The 21,862-nt window shown below is 49.7% G+C and overlaps 1 protein-coding gene across 3 annotated transcripts in view; it reads left to right on the top strand.

Moving 5' to 3' along the window:
* The first annotated feature begins 2,189 nt into the window (after window positions 1-2,189).
* The window catches only part of PROSER2 (proline and serine rich 2), a 36,200-nt gene continuing 16,527 nt past the window's right edge, over window positions 2,190-21,862 (top strand). Inside the window, exons 1-2 of one of the 3 annotated variants that reach the window (XM_029616178.1) lie at window positions 2,190-2,282; window positions 7,126-7,339. In XM_029616178.1, the coding sequence (XP_029472038.1) occupies window positions 7,220-7,339 (120 nt within the window). In that variant the 5' untranslated portion in view covers window positions 2,190-2,282; window positions 7,126-7,219. Of the gene's footprint in view, window positions 2,283-3,696; window positions 3,836-4,007; window positions 4,105-7,125; window positions 7,340-21,862 lie in introns of those variants that run through there. The other 2 variants (XM_029616180.1, XM_029616179.1) reach the window with 2 other exon arrangements.

Below are 21,862 nucleotides of genomic sequence, written 5' to 3'. Positions count from 1 at the left end.
AATAAATCAGGATATATATAAATGCAACCTAAGACAAAAGAAGAAGAATAAAAGAAATAATATTATATTCGGATATTATTACACCCCTGAAAGCACAAATATCTCACAAGCATTTTACTCCGAAGTATAGAGATCTGGGTCTTACATTGGCAGCGTTTCTGTTCAAACAGGATTGCAACCTTCTGGCCCGTTTTAGGCGATTCCAGCTGTGGGGGGAACGTGATTCTGGGGGGCAGGCAGCACACCCCCAACGTGCCTAACCTCCTGCCTTATCTTCTTGCCAGAAAATGCCAGTACCGAAGGCAATCTTGTGACAGGTGCAGTGATTCCTAAAATCCCCTTTCCGGACCCGATGGGGAAAGGACCTGCTTGTCGTCCGACCTAAATCCCGGACGGCTTGGACTTCGGCAGAGCATCCGCTGGTGCAGGGCCCAGGGGAGGGGACATCACGCTGACATGCATGGGGGTCCCACCTCCATCCAGGCTGGCAGGAAATGATAGTGTTGGGGGGGTCCACTCTCCCTTCCGCCCCCCAAGGATGGCCCTGCCCCGATATCAAGCTGTCAAGTTCTGAAGGACAGGAGTGGAGGAGAAGAGGCAGCTGGGTTAATCCCTCCCGGACACGGACTGAAGTCCGGAAGATTTTAGGAGGTGGACAGAAGAAAAGCAGGAAAGGAAAACCTGGTAATTCAGGGCACTGCAATGCAGAAAATGTGTGCTGCACGTTTCCAGCCCTGGGTCAGGCTCTGCGCGCATATTTCCAGGGTGAGCACCTCGGGCTGGAGGGTGGGGCGCGGCCAGGTAAGGGTGCTGCACTTTCCAGCACTGCTGGATGGGGATATTGGAGAGTTCTGGAGGGTGCTCTCTGCATTTTGGCGGGTCTCCCCTTACTCCAATGCATGAGATTGAAGGATTAGGTCCAGCCAGTCCCCTAGCACCGCAGAGGAGGCCCTGCAGAGCCAGACCTCTCCTCCAGACCCAGCCCCTGCTGCTGATCACAAGCCCCAGAGCACTGTTTCAGTGCCCGTGTCCGATCACAAGCCTCGGAGTGCTGTCCTAGGACTAATGTCCCTGTGCCTGATCACAAGTCCCAGAGCAGTGTCCCTGTGCCTGATCACAAGCCCCAGAGCAGTATCCCTGTGCCTGATCACAAGTCCCAGAGCAGTGACCCTGTGCCCTGTGTCTGATCACAAGCCCCAGAGCAGTGTCCCTGTGTCCCTGATCACAAGTCTCAGAGCAGAGTCCCTGTGCCCTGTGTCTGATCACAAGCCCCAGAGCAGTGTCCCTGTGCCTGATCACAAGCCTTGGAGTGCTGTCCTAGTGTCCCTGTGCCTGATCACAAGCCCCAGAGCAGTGTCCCTGTGCCTGGTCACAAGTCCCAGAGCAGTGTCCCTGTGTCCTGTGCCTGATCACAAGTCCCAGAGCAGTGTCCCAGTGTCCAATCACAAGCCTTGGAGTGCTGTCCTAGGACTAGTATCCCTCTGCCTGATCACAAGCCAAAAGTGCTGTCCTGGTGTCCCTGTGCCTGATCACAAGCCCCAGAGCAGTGTCCCTGTGTCCTGTGCCTGATCACAAGTCCCAGAGCAGTGTCCCTGTGTCCCTGGTCACAAGTCCCAGAGCAGTGTCCCTGTGTCCTGTGCCTGATCACAAGTCCCAGAGCAGAGTCCCTGTGCCCTGTGTCTGATCACAAGCCCCAGAGCAGTGTCCCTGTGTCCTGTGCCTGATCACAAGTCCCAGAGCAGTGTCCCTGGTCACAAGTCCCAGAGCAGTGTCCCTGTGTCCTGTGCCTGATCACAAGTCCCAGAGCAGAGTCCCTGTGCCCTGTGTCTGATCACAAGCCCCAGAGCAGAGTCCCTGTGCCCTGTGTCTGATCACAAGCCCCAGAGCAGTGTCCCTGTGTCCCTGTGCCTGATCACAAGTCCCAGAGCAGTGTCCCTGTGTCTGATCACAAGGACTGGTCTAGTGAACCAGGGCAAGCAGAGTTCAGATCCTGCTTCCTGCACTGCTCCGTGTCACTCTGTCTCCCCTTGCCTCCGGTACCCACGTACATCGTAAGCCCTCCGGGGCAGGGACGTGTTGTGGGTGCATTCTAATGATGCTTGGAGGATTATTGGGAAGGGGGAGGTGCAAACGTGCCCAAACGCTGATTAAAGAGCACATGAAGCCCCGGCTCCGTCAGCCGGGGGCGGGGCTCACGGACGCCCCTCCCCGCTCTGCTGGTGCTCGCTCTCCCTCTCTTTCTCACTCTCACACCGGGACCGGGACGGGGCATCCGGCCGCAGGTGAGTGACGGCTCTCGGCGACATCCTTCCCTCGCTCTCGGGCTCCCTTCAGCCCTTCGGGGCAGGGACCGGCTGCAGGCGGGGCGGGAGTCTCCCCCCCACCCTTCCCTTGGGAAGTAGCGCGAGAGAGTCCCTTGTTGGCCAGGAGGCACCGGGCGTGCTGGGAGCCAGATCCCCTCCCCCGGGTGTCCCTCGGTACAACGCGACTGTACCGGAGACCCGGAAACCCCTCCTGGCCTGAGGAAGGGAGCAGAGCTGCTGGGAGTTAGTCCAGTGCAAAGCTCTCCTTAAACCCCCGGAGAATCAGATCTGGAGCAGGGGGGGGGGTTGCAGGTGTAGAAGTAGTTTGGGGGTTCTTGGCTTGGAAGATGCCCCCGTATGGGGTACCTGGTGAATGTGCCGCTGGCTTGCCCTTAACGAGGGCTGGGAGTGGATTGGGCATTAGCAGCGAAAGCTCTCCTGGTGACCCTGCAGCCCTTTTCTTGCCTCGGTGTGCCCAGGTTACAGGGGTGGTTGTAAAAGGCAGGTCTGTGGTTTGTACGACTTTCCTTTCCTCTGCAGCACAGGCTGTGAATTCCCAGGGCGAGTCCTGCCTGTGCCTGTGACAGGACATAGGACCTGAAGCAGGGGCTGGGGGCATCTAGGGCTGATGTACTGAAAGGGGCTTAATGAGGTGAAAGGCAATCACTCTGTGTGCCCAGGGGAACCGGGATTTTAAAGTCTGATGTACTTTTTAAAGACTCTCTGAATGTTGGTTTGGCAAACTGAGTGATGCAAACTTCCAGTTCTCCGAGAAGGCAGATAGGACAATCCATCCAGACAAAAGGAAAAGCAAATCAATAACCCTCGTTTGCCCAAATCAGTAATCGAGCCAGATTCATTGGAGAGCTAATTGTGGCCAGGCAGACCTGAAAGGTGAATGCATAGGTAGTGGAGAGCCTGGAGGGGTAGATACAGACCTTAGCATGGCAGATTTAAAGAGCAGTGACCTGCACCCCAGCCCTCACTTGTAGCACTTTTCAGCTCAAGCAGGTAGGGTCTGGTTCAATCCATCAATCTGTCCGTCCGGAGGCACAATAAATTCTATTTGTAGATCATGTTTCCAGTGTTTTAGTTCGGGATTGGTTTACATTGTCTTTTCATGTATGGTAAGTCCCAGCCCCAGAGAGCTTACTTATCAATCTAAGGCCATGGCAGGTAAAGGGACTTGCCTGAGATCACAAGGAGTGTCAGTGGGGGTGGGGTCGATGGGGGAGAGGTCAAAGTTGAAAAGCGCTAGAAACCCGATGCAGGAAGGGATGGTTTTTCACTTCCTTGTGCACATCTCTGGCTGGTCCCTTTGTTACTCTTACCCTGATAAATATTTATTTTAAGATAGCTGGAGCTGAGGCCAGGCAAACAGAATGACATGAAAATGATGCTAACCCTGGATGGGGGGGGATGCTCCTGGAGACGTGGTCGTTGGCTTTTCCAATAACCCCCTCCCCCCCTCTCCCAGTAACCTATCAATAACCGATGGTTATAGATCGGCCCTGAGAATCGGTTGCAGCGAGGTAAGACGGGGGCTGGCGCACGGGATGCCAGGTACAGGCACAGGCAGGTGTTGCAGCTTATCAGTGCTGATAGGGAGGGGGAGGAGCTGGGCTGGCAGGTAGGGTGGGAAAGGTTGGAGACTGTACTTGGGGGGGGGGGGGGTTGCAATCTGGTGTGCGGGATCGGGTCTGGTGGCCTTTCCTGCTTCAGGCAGCCGGAGATGGTTGGGAGGACGCAGGGTCCTGAGTGAAAGGTTTTGATTTCCCGACCTTCCTGCACGTGAACGCTGGTAAATCGCCCTCGTTCACCGCAGATTTTCTTAGAAACGTCGCTGCGGTTTTTGGGTTTTTTTTGGGGGGGGGGAGGGGTGGGGTGTGTGTTATTGAGGCTGCGGGTCCGACGGTGCAATGGAAACCTCTGTTGTGTTTTCTTAGCTCATCCCTTGGCTCAGGAATTTGAAGGCCTGCTGGAAGGTCCAGTAAAACCAGTCGGGGAACGGCGGCACAGGAAGAGTTTTGCTGCAGGGGGGGGGGGGCACAGGCACAGCTTTTGGGTTTACTTGGCTCAGTTTGACTTAGAAAAACAAAAAGTTCTGGCGTGGCTGGGAAGCGAGAGGAGGTTTGAGGTCCCCGTCCTGCACGTGGATGCCCTCGAGCTGCTGCGGCGACGAAGGCTCGGGCCTTGCTCTTCCTCCCCTGCGGGACCCGGTCAGGCCTTCTCAGCAGGTTTTTGGTTTCTTTCCGGTTATTGTGTTCGGTTTCTCGCATTCTCAAGGTTTCCTTGGTTCAGGACCCGCACCTGTGCTGTCCCGAGCGGGGCTCCGGAGGTTACGGTGACTCCGCTGTTTCTCTCCCATTCTCGTGAGCCGCGGGTTCGTCCGTGACGTCAGCCGGCCCCCGGCCCCCCTCCCTTCTAACCAAAGCAGGACTGTATAAGTAGCTGCTGCCAGCAGAGAAGGGAAGGGGGTTTTTTTTGTTTGTTTCCAAGGGTCCACGTTAATGCCCTGAAATCTGGAAGCGGCCTAGGAGTGCCTGTAGCAACAGCCCAGGTGTGATCACAAACTCCTCAGCGAAGTGGGATGAATGTGCCTGCAAAAACCCCCTCCCCACCCTTCCAGGTCCCAAAATCTGTGAGGCTTTCCGTCTTGCTTTCTACTTTAAGCATCTCAGAGCCTGGAATTATTTTTCACAGATAACTACTTACACTGCTGCTGGACCTATGCGAGGCTGTACAGTGGTGATAAGTCCCTGCCCCTAAGAGCTTACATTCTAAGTGGGTATCTGAGGCAGCGGTTCTCCTTCCCTGGAAAGGAAGAGTGTCCCAGTCACACTGGGAACCGGAAGCCCAGGGTTCAGACCTTGGGCAATTCACTTTATCCCCCTTTGCCTCGGGTAACTTTTGCAAGCTCTTTTAGGGAAGATTCTGGGCTGGTGGAAGCACTAGGCAGCCACCTAGAGTGCCACGGTTGTGGGGGCGGGGCAGTGAGGGCCTGTCCTCCTTCCTGCTGCGGGCCCGAAAGAGAAAGTGGTGATGGATGGGCCTGCGCTAGCAGGGAGGAGACTCATTGCTGTGGCCGACAGAATCAGGAGTAGGCCTGAGCAGCTGGAAGGAGGGGGAGCAGTTTCATCCCACACAGCCCGAAAGAAAGGAGAGGGAAGAGGAGGCACCAGTGCTGCCCCCTGTGGCCCGAAGAAAGTGGCTGCTGCTGCTTATGTGTTTCCAAAGGGGAAGAAGTGTGTGTGAGAGAGCGTACATGTGTGTGTGAGAGAGCATACATGTGTGTGTGAGAGAGCATACATGTGTGTGTGAGAGAGCATACATGTGTGTGTGTGAGAGCGTACGTGTGTGTGTGTGTGTGAGAGCGCGTACGTGTGTGTGTCTGTGTGAGAGAAAGCGTACGTGTGTGTGTGAGAGCGTACATGTGTGTGTGTGTGTGAGAGCGCGTACGTGTGTGTGTCTGTGTGAGAGAAAGCGTACGTGTGTGTGTGAGAGAAAGCGTACGTGTGTGTGTGTGAGAGAAAGCGTACGTGTGTGTGTGAGAGAGCGTACGTGTGTGTGTGTGTGTGAGAGAGCGTACGTGTGTGTGTGTGTGTGTGTGTGTGAGAGAGAGGAAACAGTTTGTGCTCAAATCCTCCCTCCCTACCAGCTAATACACGACAATCTCAGGGCATCTGAAAATCAACAAAAGTTCCCGGTATGGAGAGTGGGATATATATTTATCCTTGTTAGTTTTAGTTTATTGGGTATCATTTGATGTGATGGGCCGGCACTATTTCTATTCAGACAGCACAGGGCCTAGGGGGCGCTCCAGGGATTAAGAGATATGACCAGTATTGGGGGGCGGGGGGGTGGGCAAGAAGGTGGGAGCTAGGATCTGGGGGACTCTTAGCCTTAATTTCTCAGCGAAATTAATTGCTCCAAACACAACCTATTTTTAGCAAAGCGTAGTGAAGTGAGCTGGCGGAAATTGCAGAGACAGTATCAAGAGGTCTGAGGTTTGCAGCTTATATATGAATGCCTGCATTTCCTTTCCAGCCTCAAAGAGGGGTAGGATAGATGTAATCCAGTAACTACAATAAATGCGCTTTATAACCGGTCACTAAAATCACAGCAATAACCGTTCCCAGTGCTGTGTGCCTGGCACTTGAGCAGCTGCGGCAACGCTGGACTTCCACTGTGCTGTAGTGACTTTGCTGAAATAACATAAGATACTAAATGTGTCTCTCTTATTTAAGATTGGCAGTTGCGATTTCTTTTTAATAAACTGACTTTCACAATATCAAATCTGTGTATAATTAAAAAAAAAATCATTAATTATGTCAATAAATTCATTAAAGAAGCATAAAAATACAATATCCACAATTAAAAAGCCATAACATAATAGAATAAAAAAAAATTTAAAGAGAAAAATAGGTTTATAAAAAGAGACTATAAACCATAGTTTGATATAAATCACATGGGTTTTTTTTCTTTTCCGTTTATTTACCTTGAATGTTTCCAAGCATTGATGCTATCTTTCTCTTCTTCTTGTATTTGTTAATAAACCAATACAAATCTTTGAACTAAAACAAAAAGATAGCATCTATTTCTCAAACCCTTCAGCAAACACAGTCCCAGCTAAGTTAGGGTCTTCCCAGCACATGGACTGGAGGCACCGCGCTACATAAAATGCACGCTTGTTTTTGTTGTTTCATGGGGGAGGGGGAATACTGCTGATTTATTCTGTAAAACATCACATTATTTATTTATTTTTTATTTTTTTAAATCCAAACTTGGCCATGGATTCTAAAGTTGTTGTTTTTTTTTGTAGTTTGCTCTCTACCAGAAATGATTCAACAGTCCTGGACTGACATATAAAGAAGTTTTTCATTCTTTAACACGTCACGGCAAGCTACGGTTTGGGAATGCCGAGGAATGTGCTGAGATTTGACTTCCCAGAAATGGACCCGGGATTCTCACCCAGCGGCCGCCCGAGTGACTTTGACAGCCGAGACAGCAGTCTGGCGTTGAGATGGTCTTTTCATGTGAGTGTTTGACTGTCCCCTTCCTTCCGACCGGGCTTGGGTCCAAGGATAGCGTTACACTGTGATTTTTCTCCTGGGACAGATGGGATCTGTGGGCAAGTAGCTGGCCGGAGAGGCTGCGCAGTGCTGTGGGATCCATAAGGTTCGGAGTCGGGAAGATGTAGCATGGGAACATTCCTTTGGGATATGCAGATGGTATATAATTTACTTTGTGCGTCCTTACATTTAGTGGTGCGCCACACTTCCGCATACCTTCGGCTAGTGAGCTATAGATGTATTTATGCACACACGCACATGTGTCTGGCTGGGGTGTCTCTCACATAAAGGCATTTTTCATCCCCATGATTCTGTTAGTAGCACTTAGAGTGCTCAAGAAAAGGCAGTAACTCGCGCAGTTGATGTGAGATGAGCCTTCATGGGTGGATAGCTCTCGGGTGATTAGGGAGCTGGGTTTTGTCCTCTTGGATCCCTCATTGCTTAACTTCCTGTGCGACACTTGGGCTGACCGTGTCTTAAGTCGTCTCTGCATCGGACGCTGCTGTTCACCACAGCCGACACACAAGCATCCCGTTCTCCTGCGGCCACTGTTTGCTGTGGAAGCTGAGAGCAGAGGGGGCAGCTTGTACTTCACGATATGATTAGTCGTGCTGGAGAGATCATGAGTTTGGGACGCCCAGGTTTCTGCATCATTTGCTTGCTGCCACCCTCTCTCCTCTTTATATTTTCAAGTTTGCGCACTTCTCTAGATAGAACAAGGAATACGACGAGTGAGGTAATCAGATTTGTAGATGAAACAAAATTATTCAGAATAGTTAAATTGCAAGTGGATTGTGATTCATTATAGGAGGACTTTGCGAGACTGGAAGATTGGGCATCCAAATGGCAGATGAAATTTAATGTGGACAAGTGCAAGGTGTTGCATATAGGGAAAAATAACCCTTGCTGTAGTTACACGATGTTAGGAGCTACCACCCAGGAAAAAGATCGAGGCGTCATAGTGGATAATACATTGAAATCGTCGGTTCAGTGTGCTGCGGCAGTCAAAAAAGCAAACAGAATGTTAGGAATTATTAGGAAGGGAATGGTGAATAAAACGGAAAATGTCATAATGCCTCTATATCGCTCCATGGTGAGACCGCACCTTGAATACTGTGTACAATTCTGGTCGTCACAACTCAAAAAAGATATAATTGTGATGGAGAAGATACAGAGAAGGGCAACCAAAATGATAAAAGGGATGGAACAGCTCCCCTATGAGGAAAGGCTGAAGAGGTTAGGGCTGTTCAGCTTGGAGAAGAGACGGCTGAGGGGGGATATGATAGAGGTCTTTAAGATCATGAGAGGTCTTGAACGAGTAGATGTGACTCGGTTATTTACTCTTTCAAATAATAGAAGGACTAGGGGGCACTCCATGAAGTTAGCAAGTAGCAACTAATCAGAAAAAATTCTTTTTCACTCAACGCACAATTAATTTCTGGAATTCATTACCAGAGGATGTGGTTATTGCAGTTAGCGTAGCTGGGTTTAAAAAAGGTTTGGACAAGTTTCTGGAGGAGAAGTTCATACATTGGGGCCGATGCAATACAGTGCGCTCAATCAGATTCAGGTTAAATAGGCGCTAATCCACCCCTAATGTAAGTATGGGATTAGCACCTATTTAACGAGCGACCGACGCGGAGTGAATGGGGCTATTACTCATTCACTTCAAATGCAAAAAAAATACATGTGCGTCTCAAACGCACATTTATCGCTCAGCTATTATAGCAGAGCGCATTGAAAAGAAGTACGGAAAAGCAGAAAAAACTGCTTTTCTGTATTTCTTTTAAAAGTTTAAAGAAAAAAAAAAACCCAACCTCAGCCGGCCGTATTAAGAAGACCGACGACGTGCTCGGCGTCGGTTTTCATAACCGGCGGACTGCCGTTACGAAAACTGATGCCCAGTTTATCAGCGTCGGTGTTCATAACCGGAGAGCGCCGGTAACCGCGGGGTCGCGTTAGCAAGGAGACGCTAGGGTCGCACAGGCAACCCTAGCGCCTCCTCACTAACGTGACCCCCCCCAATCATAGCATGACGGCCCCCTTCAGCAACTGTTTTCTGTGCTTTTTTTTTTTTTTTTTTTTGCATCGGCCCCAAAGTTGTTAGTCAAGTTGACTTAAGGAACAGCCACTGCCTGTTGCCGGCATCAGTAGCACGGGATCTATTTAATGTTTGGGTTCTTGTAACCTGGATTGGCCAACAGGATGCCGGGCTTGGTAGTCCCTCGGTCTGATTCAGTATGGGAACTTCTTCTGTTCTTAAGAGAGAGAATAGCTGAAGTGATCTCGGTGTGAGAGGTTTATTTCTTTAGAGCACACGTAGATTGCCCGAGGCACGTTCAGTGTACTGTAACGTTTGTCTGCCGCCTCAGTTGCGATTATTTATTTATCTTCTGCAGCTCTAAACATATCCATTGCGAATTACAAGTCACATTCACAGTAAGATGATAAATATCACACAGTGCAATATAACACTATAATTAAACATGCATCCTTCTTTAAATTTAAAAAAAACCCCATCCTACTGCAGATTGAAAGCTTGAGCTTCCAACATCTTTTCAAAGTGTAGATAATGTGACGCACTGCAATCCCCCTAAAGGCATCTTATTCCTTAGCTTTTGACCTTCTTGTATTCGATCGTAACCCACTAACTGGTGGAAAAGAGAGCAAACATTGTGAAGAGGTAAACCAGGAAACTTCATCTTTCAGAGAACCAGATTCTAAATAAATAGATTTGTTGCATAAAACTTAGGGCTCTTTCCCAGATGGCTTTGCACTTTTTTCTCCTCCGGCCCCGTTGCAACACGTGCATTAAATATTTTGTCATAGAAAGAGTTACAGTAATGCAAATGTGTGGGTACAAAAGCCCATACCAGCCATCGGAAATCTGGAATAGACAGGATGCGCCATAAACGTGTAATAAATGGTCGATTAAAGGATGAGATCTGAATATGGTACAGAACATGAAAACATTAGTGTGTGTGGTGCTGATGCCAGACCAGGATTTAAGATATTACTTAATAGCAAGAGTCGGCATGGGTTTTAAAACCATTTGAATAAATGCAGGCTGGCCCTTCAGCTGTCCTAAGATTGCCCTTTTCAACAGCATCTGAATACAGCTCCCTCCTCTAAAACGGATAGCCAGGAAAGGCGATCCAATTAAGTTTGATTAGATTACTATAAATAGTTGCCTGTAGCCTGGTTTTGCAATATCGGATTAGCAGGGGAGATGTTTGCTTGTGCTGCCACTTCCCGCTGTTTAAACGGGAAGGTAGTGAGTTTGGAGTGCAGTTGTGGAATAATTCCTTCTGCCTTCCCTCGGGTGCTATCCCCGGCCTCACTGCTGGGGTGTGTGTGTCTGTGTTTGTGGTTGGATATCGGCTTTCAGAGGACACCGTTGGTGCAGACAAATCTGATCCGGTTCTGGCCGTCTTAATGACCTCTGAGAAATGAGAAGACCTTGGTTCAGGTCACAAGGATTCAACAGTTCTCGCAGAAGTTACTCTCCAGGGATGCAAGGCCCTTGCCGTGTACTCCTGCCTCCCACACACAGGAACTTGCTTGGGGGAGGTGGTGGGGATAGAAAGTGAGTGCATTTCTTCCACTCCTTGCAGCTCTCATGCTGGGATATAGAAGAAGGCTCTTGGGGGGGCTATGAGAGAGGGCTCTGTCCAGCTGGAAGCAGACCAGGCATAAGGTGTAATTAGTCCTCCAGTGCAGCAGAGGGTGCTGCAAAAAAAAAAAAAAAGGAGGTGATGCCACTGAAGCCAGGAGCTGTTTGGGTAATGTAGTTCTAAGGGACCAGTAGCCATGGAGACAGGTGTGGCCCATTAGGGCATGGGTTTTAAGCATGAAGAAAAGTCCTTTAGGAAAGGTGGTAAAGGGCAGCTGGTGAAGAGAGGATGCGTAAGGCAGTGGGAGGCAGGACTGGCAGCCCTGTGAGAAGCTGGCCAGGCTGGGCTCCGGGCCAGGCTTGGAGCTTTAAAGGGAGTTTAATGTCTCTCGTCCGGGTCTGAAGGAAGGAGCAGGTATCTGGGACACAACAGAGCCAGGAAAGCACTGAGAGACGCTGCTTCTGCCAGTTTGCCCGGTCGCTGTTGTGCTTCGGGGGCTTTCAGCGGTCCAGGACGCGGCGCGATCTAAATTTTGGTTTTGTTTCTTGGATCTGACAGATCGAGCTTGTCGGTATAATCCGGGTAAAACCAGAGGGAGCTTCGCTTCTGCGGGATAAACGGAGATGCACGGTCCTGTGGAGGAGAAAGGAGTGCGGGATGGCCCCCGCGGGAAGCAGAGCACAACCAGCCGCTCTTCCTCTTGTCAAACTCTTTTTATGTTTAGCTCTCGCTTGTGGGGCGCGGCAGGACGTTGATCGAGAGCTAAGTTACACGTTAGAGTCCACAGCTTCAGTACCAGAGCAGTGAGGACGCCCGTCAGCTGTCATCTCCTCCTCCACGGGGCGTCCGACCACACGGTCCTCAGGACTCGGCCACACCTCAGCAGGTGAGCCGGGTGCAGCCGCGGACACCGTGAATTAATAATCCAGGAGGAATGTCACGCGCAGGAGGTCATCGTTTAGGAATTCGCATTCCAGAGGGCAAGGGCTTCCTGTGCCCCACGTGGCCGGGGGGGCTAGTCCCTGGCAGGGCGGCCACCCTGCTCCTCCGACATGCGGGAGATCTTCAGGAACACCGTAGAGCGTTTCCCCAAGATCTTGGCAGCTGCGCCTCTGAGCCTGCTGCCGAAAAAAGAAGAGGTTAACTTTAGCAGGGCGTGGCTTGCCTACCAGACTCTCACCTGGTGTGTTCTAGTCATTGGCAGGCGAGAAGCTGCAATCTCTGTGCTTTGCAAAGGTGGTAAGAGTGTTATCTGCTGCGGCCCGAGTGGGCTACGCACTTACCAAGCCATGGTGCAAAGGCTGAGTGAGCGTAGTGTCCTGCTGACCAGTGGCCTGGAGCGTGCGAGAGCTGCTCTGATAGGAAGAAGTGGCTTTGGGTTTTCAGCTCGGTGCTTGTACCTAGGCATTATTACAACAAGCTGCGACATGAGAGGAGGAGCCCTGTCGGCTGGCTTGGAAGGTTTGGTGTCTGAACATGCGGTGAAATCCTGGCTCTCTGCTTCTGCACCAAATGGCAGATGAGCCGGGTGCATCCTGCAGGAAGCGAGGAGGCTGGTTTTATCGCCTTGGGACATTGGCCACATCGCCATCGCTTGAGCTGTACAGATGTGACGTGTATTATTCAGCTTCTATATAACCCCCCCTAAACCTGAGAACCTTACAACCATCGGAGCTGGGAACTCTCTCTTCCCCCTGCCCCGCCAGCATCAACCCCGGCTGATTTAGGAAGTGAAAGACCTGATCTCAAATCGGCTGTGTTGCCCCCCCTTCTGCAGGGCAGGGCTGCTCTGAATTGCATCCTCCTAATGCAGCTCGGTTTGTGCTAGCACCTATCCAAGGGTGGGGCCTGCTGTCCACCTGCACCCCGTGCCCACGTTAGGTGTTATCGGGCTGTGAGAGGTCTGGCAGGCAGAATCTGACCCGTGTTTATAGTGAGATGGCTTTTATTAAGACTCTGCAGGTGATGATGCGGGGGGCGCCTCAGAACCCTTTCCAGAGGTTGCAGCAGGAAAGTGACATCTGGATCGCCACCATCCTGATGGGTAAAACGTTTAGTACCAGGCAGGGGGGTGAGCAAGCAGGATAGCAACCTGGGGGGGGGGGGGGGGGGCAGAGTACCTCGCTGCTCTTGTGAGTGCAGAAGAGAAAGGGAGGGGGGGAGTGGGGTGGATGCCAAATCAAACCCTTGCCCCGGGTGCTGTTTTGTTCAGCGACTGCCCTGGTACCAGGAAACCAGATATCGCCAAAGAAAATTTTGCTTCTGCAAATATCTGCCCAAGTGTGGATGCAGAGGCAGCTCATCAAGTGTGGAGAGATGCAACCTGAGATCAGGACACTAACCCAGGCCCCAGCATTCACGCATGCTACCTGGCAGATCGACGAAGCCCTTCTAAGCTTCCCTGACCTGTTGGACGCCCTTTGAACTCCACAAGGATGCCTGGCACAGCGCCAGGGATGAGACTCGCCCACACTTTATTTGAGAGCCAGCGTTGCCCAGCCCCGATACTGAAGTGCATTCCTACCCTGCTAATGTGCAAACCTGTCTGACTCTCGGGGCCTTAAAACTCCTCCGAGCAGAGGTAACCGTGGAAGGGGCGGCTGGGACGTCAGAGGTGCTCGGGTTCCTCCATCCCCTGGTATAAAATCTGACATTAGGGGGCAGGGAGAGATTTGACCTGTGCCCTTCACGTGTTGGAAATTGGAATTGATTGTGTGTTTTACTCTTCTGGACCTGAGACTGCTGAGACCATGGAGGATGCAGGAGGCGGGAGGGGAGCTTGGCTGCTCCAGCGTCCCTCTCTCTCTCCTCTCCCTCTCTCTCCCCCCCTCTCTCTCTCTCTCTCTCTCCCTCCTCTCTCTCCCCCCCTCTCTCTCTTTCCTTCTCTCCCTCTCTCTCTCCCTCTCTCTTTCTCTCTCTCTCCCCCCCTCCTCTCTCTCTCCCTCTCTCTCTCTTTCCCTCTCTCTCCCTCTCTCTCTCCCTCCCTCTCCTCACGTCTGACTGAGGGAATGTTCCTTTTTCCATTTTATCTGTTTTGCAGTAGTGAATTGGGCTGTTTTACTCTTCTGGACCTGAGACTGCTGTGACCATGGAGGATGCAGGAGGGGATCTTGGCTGCTCCAGCGTCTTCTCTCTCCCTCTCTCTCTCTTTCCCTCTCTCTCTCCCTCCCTCTCCTCACATCTGACTGAGGGAATGTTCCTTTTTCCATTTTACCTGTTTTGCGGTAGTGAATTGGGCTGTTTGGGGGACTGGGTTTAGGAGTACCGCAGTCCTAGGGGCACGGAGAAGAGATGAAGAGATGCTGCCTTGGTTTAGGGATGCACCGTCCCGGCATAGCTGGTTTCCCAATGACTTTCCAGAGCAGGATTCGGCCTCCTCTGCGTCTTCGGCCCGACCTCGTGTCTTGAGAACAAGCCTCTGGTTTCTCCGCGCCGGCCTTGCTGCTTTTCCTTTCTCCTTCCTCCGCACGATTCCCCCCGGGTGACTCCTTCCTTGCTGGCCGAGTGCTGAAAGGGGAGTTTCCCTTTCGGGCTGAGCTCTGCAGCATTGCCCCTGTGCCAGCAGGGGTCACTTTGTGCCCTCCTGCCCCCTGTGTGCACCACAGTCCTGCCGGCCGGGCCCGCTGCACTGCAGCCGAGCCATGGGGATGTGGCCCAGGCCCGCTGGCACTAGCGTCCAGTCTGGAATGAGTCACTAATTCAATGCCAGCTTTCTAGCACCAGGGATCCAGAATGTGGGATTTATATCTGCTCAGTAAAAGGATGTGTGAGATGTGGAAACCCCCTCTGCTAATGTATTTTTCACCACTCGGCGTGCCGGCAGCGGGCGGTGGGTTCCCTGGTGCCATCTCCGCTGGCTTCTTTCTCCTGCGCGTGTTGTCGTGTCCCGAATGCGCAGGCAGGAATGACTCCTGCAATCCTTTCTGAGGACTGCACGCCTGGTGCATGGGACGGGGAGCAGCAAAGATCGGCCCCTCCAGCGGACTTAGGCGGCTGAGCTTGGGTGAATCCTGAGGCTGGAAGTGTCCTGGAGATGCCAGCGAGCACAGGGGGGGGGGGGGCATTGACAGTCTGGGGGGGAGGTGGAGAGACTTGCATTGTGTCTGAATTTCACTCTGTTGCAGAGTCTGGTAGATGTTGATCTTCTGAAAAGTGGCTTCCAAGTTGTGCTTTGGCAGTAGTTGTGACCTGCGGTATCTGGACTTATCAGTACTGGTGGCCGGTTAGCTCTGTAGGACTGATCTGCTGGGCTCTTTCTTTATATTGGTTTTATTTATGGATTTAGTATATTCTGTTTAATTTTGCAGTTCAGTTTGTGCTTATAGGTTGTTTGATTGCAGTTTGGAGCAGCCCTTGAGCCCTTTTTAAACTGATTTGAAAGGACTCCTTACCGCAGACTCATAGAAACATAGAAATGACGGCAGAAGAAGACCAAACGGCCCATCCAGTCTGCCCAGCAAGCCTCACACATTTTTTCTCTCATACTTATCTGTTTCTCTTAGCTCTTGGTTCTATTTCCCTTCCACCCCCACCTTTAATGTAGAGAGCAGTGATGGAGCTGCATCCAAGTGAAATATCTAGCTTGATTAGTTAGGGGTAGTAGCCGCCGCAATAAGCAAGCTACACCCATGCTTATTTGTTTTACCCAGACTGTGTTATTCAGCCCTTATTGGTTGTTTTTCTTCTCCCCTGCCGTTGAAGCAGGATATGCATTGAAAGTGAAGTATCAGGCTTATTTGGTTTGGGGTAGTAACCGCCGTAACAAGCCAGCTACTCCCCGCTTTGTGAGTGCGAATCCTTTTTTCTTCTCCCCTGCTGTTGAAGCAGAGAGCTATGCTGGATATGCGTGAAGTATCAGTTTTTCTTCTCCCCTGCCGTTGAAGCAGAGAGCTATGCTGGATATGCGTGAAGTATCAGTTTTTCTTCTCCCCTGCCGTTGAAGCAGGGAGCTATGCTGGATATGCGTGAAGTATCAGTTTTTTCTTCTCCCCTGCCGTTGAAGCAGAGAGCTATGCTGGATATGCGTGAAGTATCAGTTTTTCTTCTCCCCTGCCGTTGAAGCAGAGAGCTATGCTGGATATGCGTGAAGTATCAGTTTTTCTTCTCCCCTGCCGTTGAAGCAGGGAGCTATGCTGGAAATGCGTGAAGTATCAGTTTTTCTTCTCCCCTGTCGTTGAAGCAGAGAGCTATGCTGGATATGCGTGAAGTATCAGTTTTTCTTCTCCCCTGTCGTTGAAGCAGAGAGCTATGCTGGATATGCGTGAAGTATCAGTTTTTCTTCTCCCCTGCCGTTGAAGCAGAGAGCTATGCTGGATATGCGTGAAGTATCAGTTTTTTCTTCTCCCCTGCCGTTGAAGCAGAGAGCTATGCTGGATATGCGTGAAGTATCAGGTTTTCTTCTCCCCTGCCGTTGAAGCAGGGAGCTATGCTGGATATGCGTGAAGTATCAGTTTTTCTTCTCCCCTGCCGTTGAAGCAGGGAGCTATGCTGGAAATGCGTGAAGTATCAGTTTTTCTTCTCCCCTGCCGTTGAAGCAGGGAGCTATGCTGGAAATGCGTGAAGTATCAGTTTTTCTTCTCCCCTGCCGTTGAAGCAGAGAGCTATGCTGGAAATGCGTGAAGTATCAGTTTTTCTTCTCCCCTGTCGTTGAAGCAGAGAGCTATGCTGGATATGCGTGAAGTATCAGTTTTTCTTCTCCCCTGCCGTTGAAGCAGGGAGCTATGCTGGATGTGTGAAGTATCAGGTTTTTTTTTCCTCCCATGCTGTTGAAGCAGAGAACTATGCTGGATATGCATTGAAAGTGAAGTATCAGGCTTATTTGGTTTGGGGTAGTAACCGCCGTAACAAGCCAGCTACTCCCCACTTTGTGAGTGCGAATCCTTTTTTCCACATTTCCTCTTGCTGTTGTAGCTTAGAGTGATGTTGGAGTCACAGTAACCATGTGTATGTTTATTGAATAAGGGTATTGTCTCCAGGCAGTAGCCATCATTCTGGTGAATCACCCACTCTTTATTGATGGCCTCTTGATTTTATGGATCCACAGTGTTTATCCCACGCCCCTTTGAAGTCCTTCACAGTTCTGGTCTTCACCACTTCCTCCGGAAGGGCATTCCAGGCATCCACCACCCTCTCCGTGAAGAAATACTTCCTGACATTGGTTCTGAATCTTCCTCCCTGGAGCTTCAAATCGTGACCCCTGGTTCTGCTGATTTTTTTCCTATGGAAAAGGTTTGTCGTTGTCTTTGGATCATTAAAACCTTTCAAGTATCTGAAAGTCTGTATCATATCACCTCTGCTCCTCCTTTCCTCCAGGGTGTACATATTTAGATTCTTCAATCTCTCCTCATAAGTCATTTGATGAAGACCTTCCACCTTTTTGGTCGCCCTTCTCTGGACCGCCTCCATCTTGTCTCTGTCTCTTCGGAGATACGGTCTCCAGAACTGAACACAATACTCCAGGTGAGGTCTCACCAAGGACCTGTACAAGGGATAATCGCGGTTCGGCGTCTGCCTGCAAACGTGAAGGATGTGCCGGAGGGGCCCTGGAGTGCAGCGCGACTGCGTGGTACAGAGATGGCCTCGGTGCACGCGTGCGAGTGACGGTGGAAGCACTGATTGGGTGGGGTTGCACTGGAGAGAGGATTTTCCCGGGGGGGGGGGGGGGGGGTGGCCTCGGTGCACATGTGCGAGTGACGGTGGAAGCACTGATTTGGTGGGGTTGCACCGAAGAGAGGATTTTCCCGGGGGGACGCAGACCGTTGCTTCCTGTAAGCAGTCGGGCTCTGCTTCTGGAGGTGCTTCAGCACTGGACTCCTGAGGTGGCTGGGGGTGCAGGGGGGGCGTTTGGCCTTCCAGCTGAATCAGGACTTGCCTCTGCCGGGGCTGTGGTGCCATGAAGTTGCCCTCACAGCTATGGAGGGCCGGGGAGGGGGGTTCCCATCTAGCCAAGGCATCGCAGTGATGCGGGTCGACATCCCTCGTGTGCAACCCGGTCTGGACGCGCGCTCTCTCGCTCCCTTGTACGAACGCCTGACTGGTTTGCACTGGTAACGCCTGTTGTGCGAGCTGAGCGTTGACGCCTGCTGGGCCCTGCCAGTGTCCGATGGGTGAGAGACCGCGTTTTCAGGCTGTAATGGGGGGCGGGAGGCAACAAACGGTGGTGGAGCAGGGGCCAGTGCCAAACAGGTGGGCAAGGAAACGGAGTTCAGTCATCCTGTGATCCAGATGCAGGGCCCTGACAGTACATTAGAGTAAATAAATAAATATTACAGCAGTGCAGAATGATTAGAAGTAAGCTCTATAGAGCAGGGACTGTCTTTTTTTTTGTGTGTTTGTATAGCGCTACCTATGTCGTGTAGCACTATAGAAATGCTAGGTCATAGCTGTATCGACACACGTAGGACTCCCTGTTCCGTGCGGCTTAGTCTGTGTGGCTGCTACAAACTCCTTCACGTTCTTCCCTCGTGACTTCTGCTTTCCTCCGTACCGTCTTCTACCCTAGTGCAAACTTTTGTTTTTTTTAAATAACGTTTTTGAGTGTTTGAACTTCCAAGCTATGTTTACAATGAACTTTCAGCTTTGCAGAACAGGATTAGGTGTCCGTGCAGTTACAGCTGGATACTCCGGGTCTGCAGCCCCCGGGAAGGGGTCGGGTTGTTTTTTTTCTATTTATTTATTTGGCATTTTTTTATATACCGATATTCATGTAACAAGTTACAAATCACCTCGGTTTACATTCAAACAATAAATTTTGCACAAGTCTGCATTACATTGAACAGGGAACGAAACTTGGAATCAATAACTGTGGAAGAAACATTTAGATAACTTGGTTGGAGTATTACAGCTGATGAAGATTCATGCTAACAACGCTGCCTGAATATGAACTTGTATGGTCATTCGACTTGGGTGAAGGCTTCGCAGAACAGCCATGTCTTTAATCTTTTCTTGAAAGTGTTTGGGCATTGTTCTAGTCTGACCTCTGGAGGGAGGGAGTTCCATTGCATCGGTCCTGAAGTGGAGAAGGCTCTTTTCCTTAAAGTGGATTTAATCGGGTGGGCCTGCAGGGTGACCCTGTACACTGATCTCACTGGTCTGGAGGGCACGTGCTGGCGAAATGGGAACTTGAGATCAAGGGGGGGGCGATACTGTGGATGGCTTTATGGACGATCATTAGGACTTTATAAGAGATTCTGTATTTGATTGGGAGCCAGTGCAGGTTCCGCAAGATGGGTGTTATGTGGTCTCTTTTGTTGGTCTTTGTCAAAATCCTTGCTGAAGAGTTTTGAAGCATCTGTAATGGTTTAATGGAGTTAGCTGGGAGGCCGAGGAGGAGAGAGTTGCAATAGTCTATCTTTGAAAATATAATGGATTGGAGAACTGTTCGGAAATCCTGGAAGTAGAGGAGGGGTCTCAGACGTTTTAAAACTTGAAGTTTGAAAAAGCAGTCCTTGGTAGTGGTGTTGATGAAACTTTTGTAGTTCAGTTGGTTGTCCATAATGACTCCTAGGTTCTATGTGGAGGTTCCACCGCGTGCCTGATCAGGATTATTCTGCCAGCTTTGAGGAGCGTCCGCTGGTGATTTCGAGGGCAGAGGTGCGGCTGTGTGTACCATTCACTGCTGCCTGTGTCAGTTGGGCTCCCTAGCAGCGAAGAGGCTTTTGAGGCGTTGTCTGATCAGGTTTTATTTGCATTCATTTCTTCCCTGGCAGGCCCTTCGATCTTGTCAACTTCCTCCCCCTCTTGCGTCAGCCCCCCAAGTTTGTTTGTTTGTTTATTTATTTATTTAATTTATGCAAATTTTTTAATGTTCCGTGGCACAGAAAACAAGTTTCTATCTCTACGGTTTGTTTCTTTTTTATTATGTAATCATCAAATAAATTTAAGGAAAGAAAGTACAATAAAATCCAGTATTTATTTATTTATTTATTTCAAATTTTTATATACCGACATTCATCCAGGATATCACATCGGTTTACAGTGTAACACAAACATACGCCATGCATGGCGCTTTACATTGAACAAATAAAACAAGTTAACAAATGAATAAATGAGGGTGTGAATAACAAGGGGAAAATTTGCATTAAATAAATGGTGTAGTATAAACTCTAGTTGATATTCATAACACTAAAACTTCAATTATTAAGACTAAGAGCGAAAAATACGACATTAATTTTTCATTAATTTAATTTTTATCAAAATTTAGCGTTTAATGTGACTATTAGCTGTCCTCTTGGGAATTAGGGCCGTATGCTTGCTGGAAACCCCACGTTTTCAGGTCTTTTTTTGAACCTCTTTAAATTATGTTGTAATCTTAAATCAGGTTGAAGACTGTTCCAAAGTTTTGGACCTGCTACTGAAATAGCACCATCTCTTACCCCGCTGAGGTGTGCCGATCTTACCCTGGGAACTAGCACCATCTCTTACCCCGCTGAGGTGTGCCGATCTTACCCTGGGAACTAGCACCACCTCTTACCTCGCTGAGGTGTGCCGATCTTACCCTGGGAACTAGCACCATCTCTTACCTCGCTGAGGTGTGCCGATCTTACCCTGGGAACTAGCACCATCTCTTACCCCGCTGAGGTGTGCCGATCTTAACCTGGGAACTAGCCCCATCTCTTACCTCGCTGAGGTGTGCCGATCTTACCCTGGGAACTAGCCCCATCTCTTACCTCGCTGAGGTGTGCCGATCTTACCCTGGGAACTAGCACCATCTCTTACCCCGCTGAGGTGTGCCGATCTTACCCTGGGAACTAGCACCATCTCTTACCTCGCTGAGGTGTGCCGATCTTACCCTGGGAACTAGCACCATCTCTTACCCCGCTGAGGTGTGCCGATCTTACCCTGGGAACTAGCACCATCTCTTACCTCGCTGAGGTTTGCCGATCTTACCCTGGGAACTGAAAGGAGGCCTTTGTTGGCAGATCTTAGGTCGCGCTGCGGAATATGTAATTTTATAGTTGAATTTAGCCAGTCTGTCCTTTCACCATTTGTGATCTTGTGAACAATACACAATAGGTTGTAATTTATTCGATATTCGACTGGTAGCCAATGGAGGTTCTTCAAAACCGGAGTGATATGCTCCTTCTTTCTCGTACTGGATAAGATCCGGACTGCAACGTTTTGAAGTACTTGCAAGGGGCGTAATGAGGTTTTTGGGAGGCCTAGCATAGTAGAGTTGCAATAATCAAGTCCAGTGAATAACATAACTTGAAGGACATGTCTAAAGTTGTCAAATGAAAGTAAGGCTTTCAAGCGTTTAAGCATCCTTAATTTACAAAATCCTTCTTTTACTTTTTTTGATATATGTGCTTTAAAATTTAGTTCATGATCTAAAAAAAGGCCTAAGTTTCTTGCACCATCCACTGCTTATAACAAGTTTTATTATCAATGGTGATCACATTCTTCTCTGAATTAACATTTTTCCTATCTAAAATCATAAAAACCGACTTATCTATGTTTAAAATCAGTTTCATCTGTGCAAGTAGCTGACCAATGATTTTTAAGTACATATCTATTCACTTGAAGGTAACTTCTATATTGCTTTTGATTGGAAATAAAAGCTGAATATCATCAGCGTAAATAAAATACGTTAAACTCCAAACCAGAGAGCAAATGGCACAACGGGAGTAAATAAATATTAAAAAGGGTAACCGATAAGGCTGAACCCTGTGGGACTCCTGTTGATAATTTTATCTTTTCAGAGATTCTATCTTTGATCTTCACAGTAAATGTTCTATTCTCTAAAAATGATTTAAACCATTTTAGTGTAATGTCGGTTAATCCAGTATCTTGCAATCTATTAAGAAGGATATTGTGATCCACCGTATCAAAAGCGGCTGAAAGGTCTAACAATACTAGGATGAAACTTTGACCT

The sequence above is a fragment of the Rhinatrema bivittatum genome, chromosome 9 (assembly GCF_901001135.1).
Source record: "Rhinatrema bivittatum chromosome 9, aRhiBiv1.1, whole genome shotgun sequence".
Lineage (NCBI taxonomy): Eukaryota > Metazoa > Chordata > Amphibia > Gymnophiona > Rhinatrematidae > Rhinatrema > Rhinatrema bivittatum.
The sequence above is the reverse complement of the archived record's forward strand: the minus strand, read 5'-3'. Positions and strand labels throughout refer to the sequence as shown.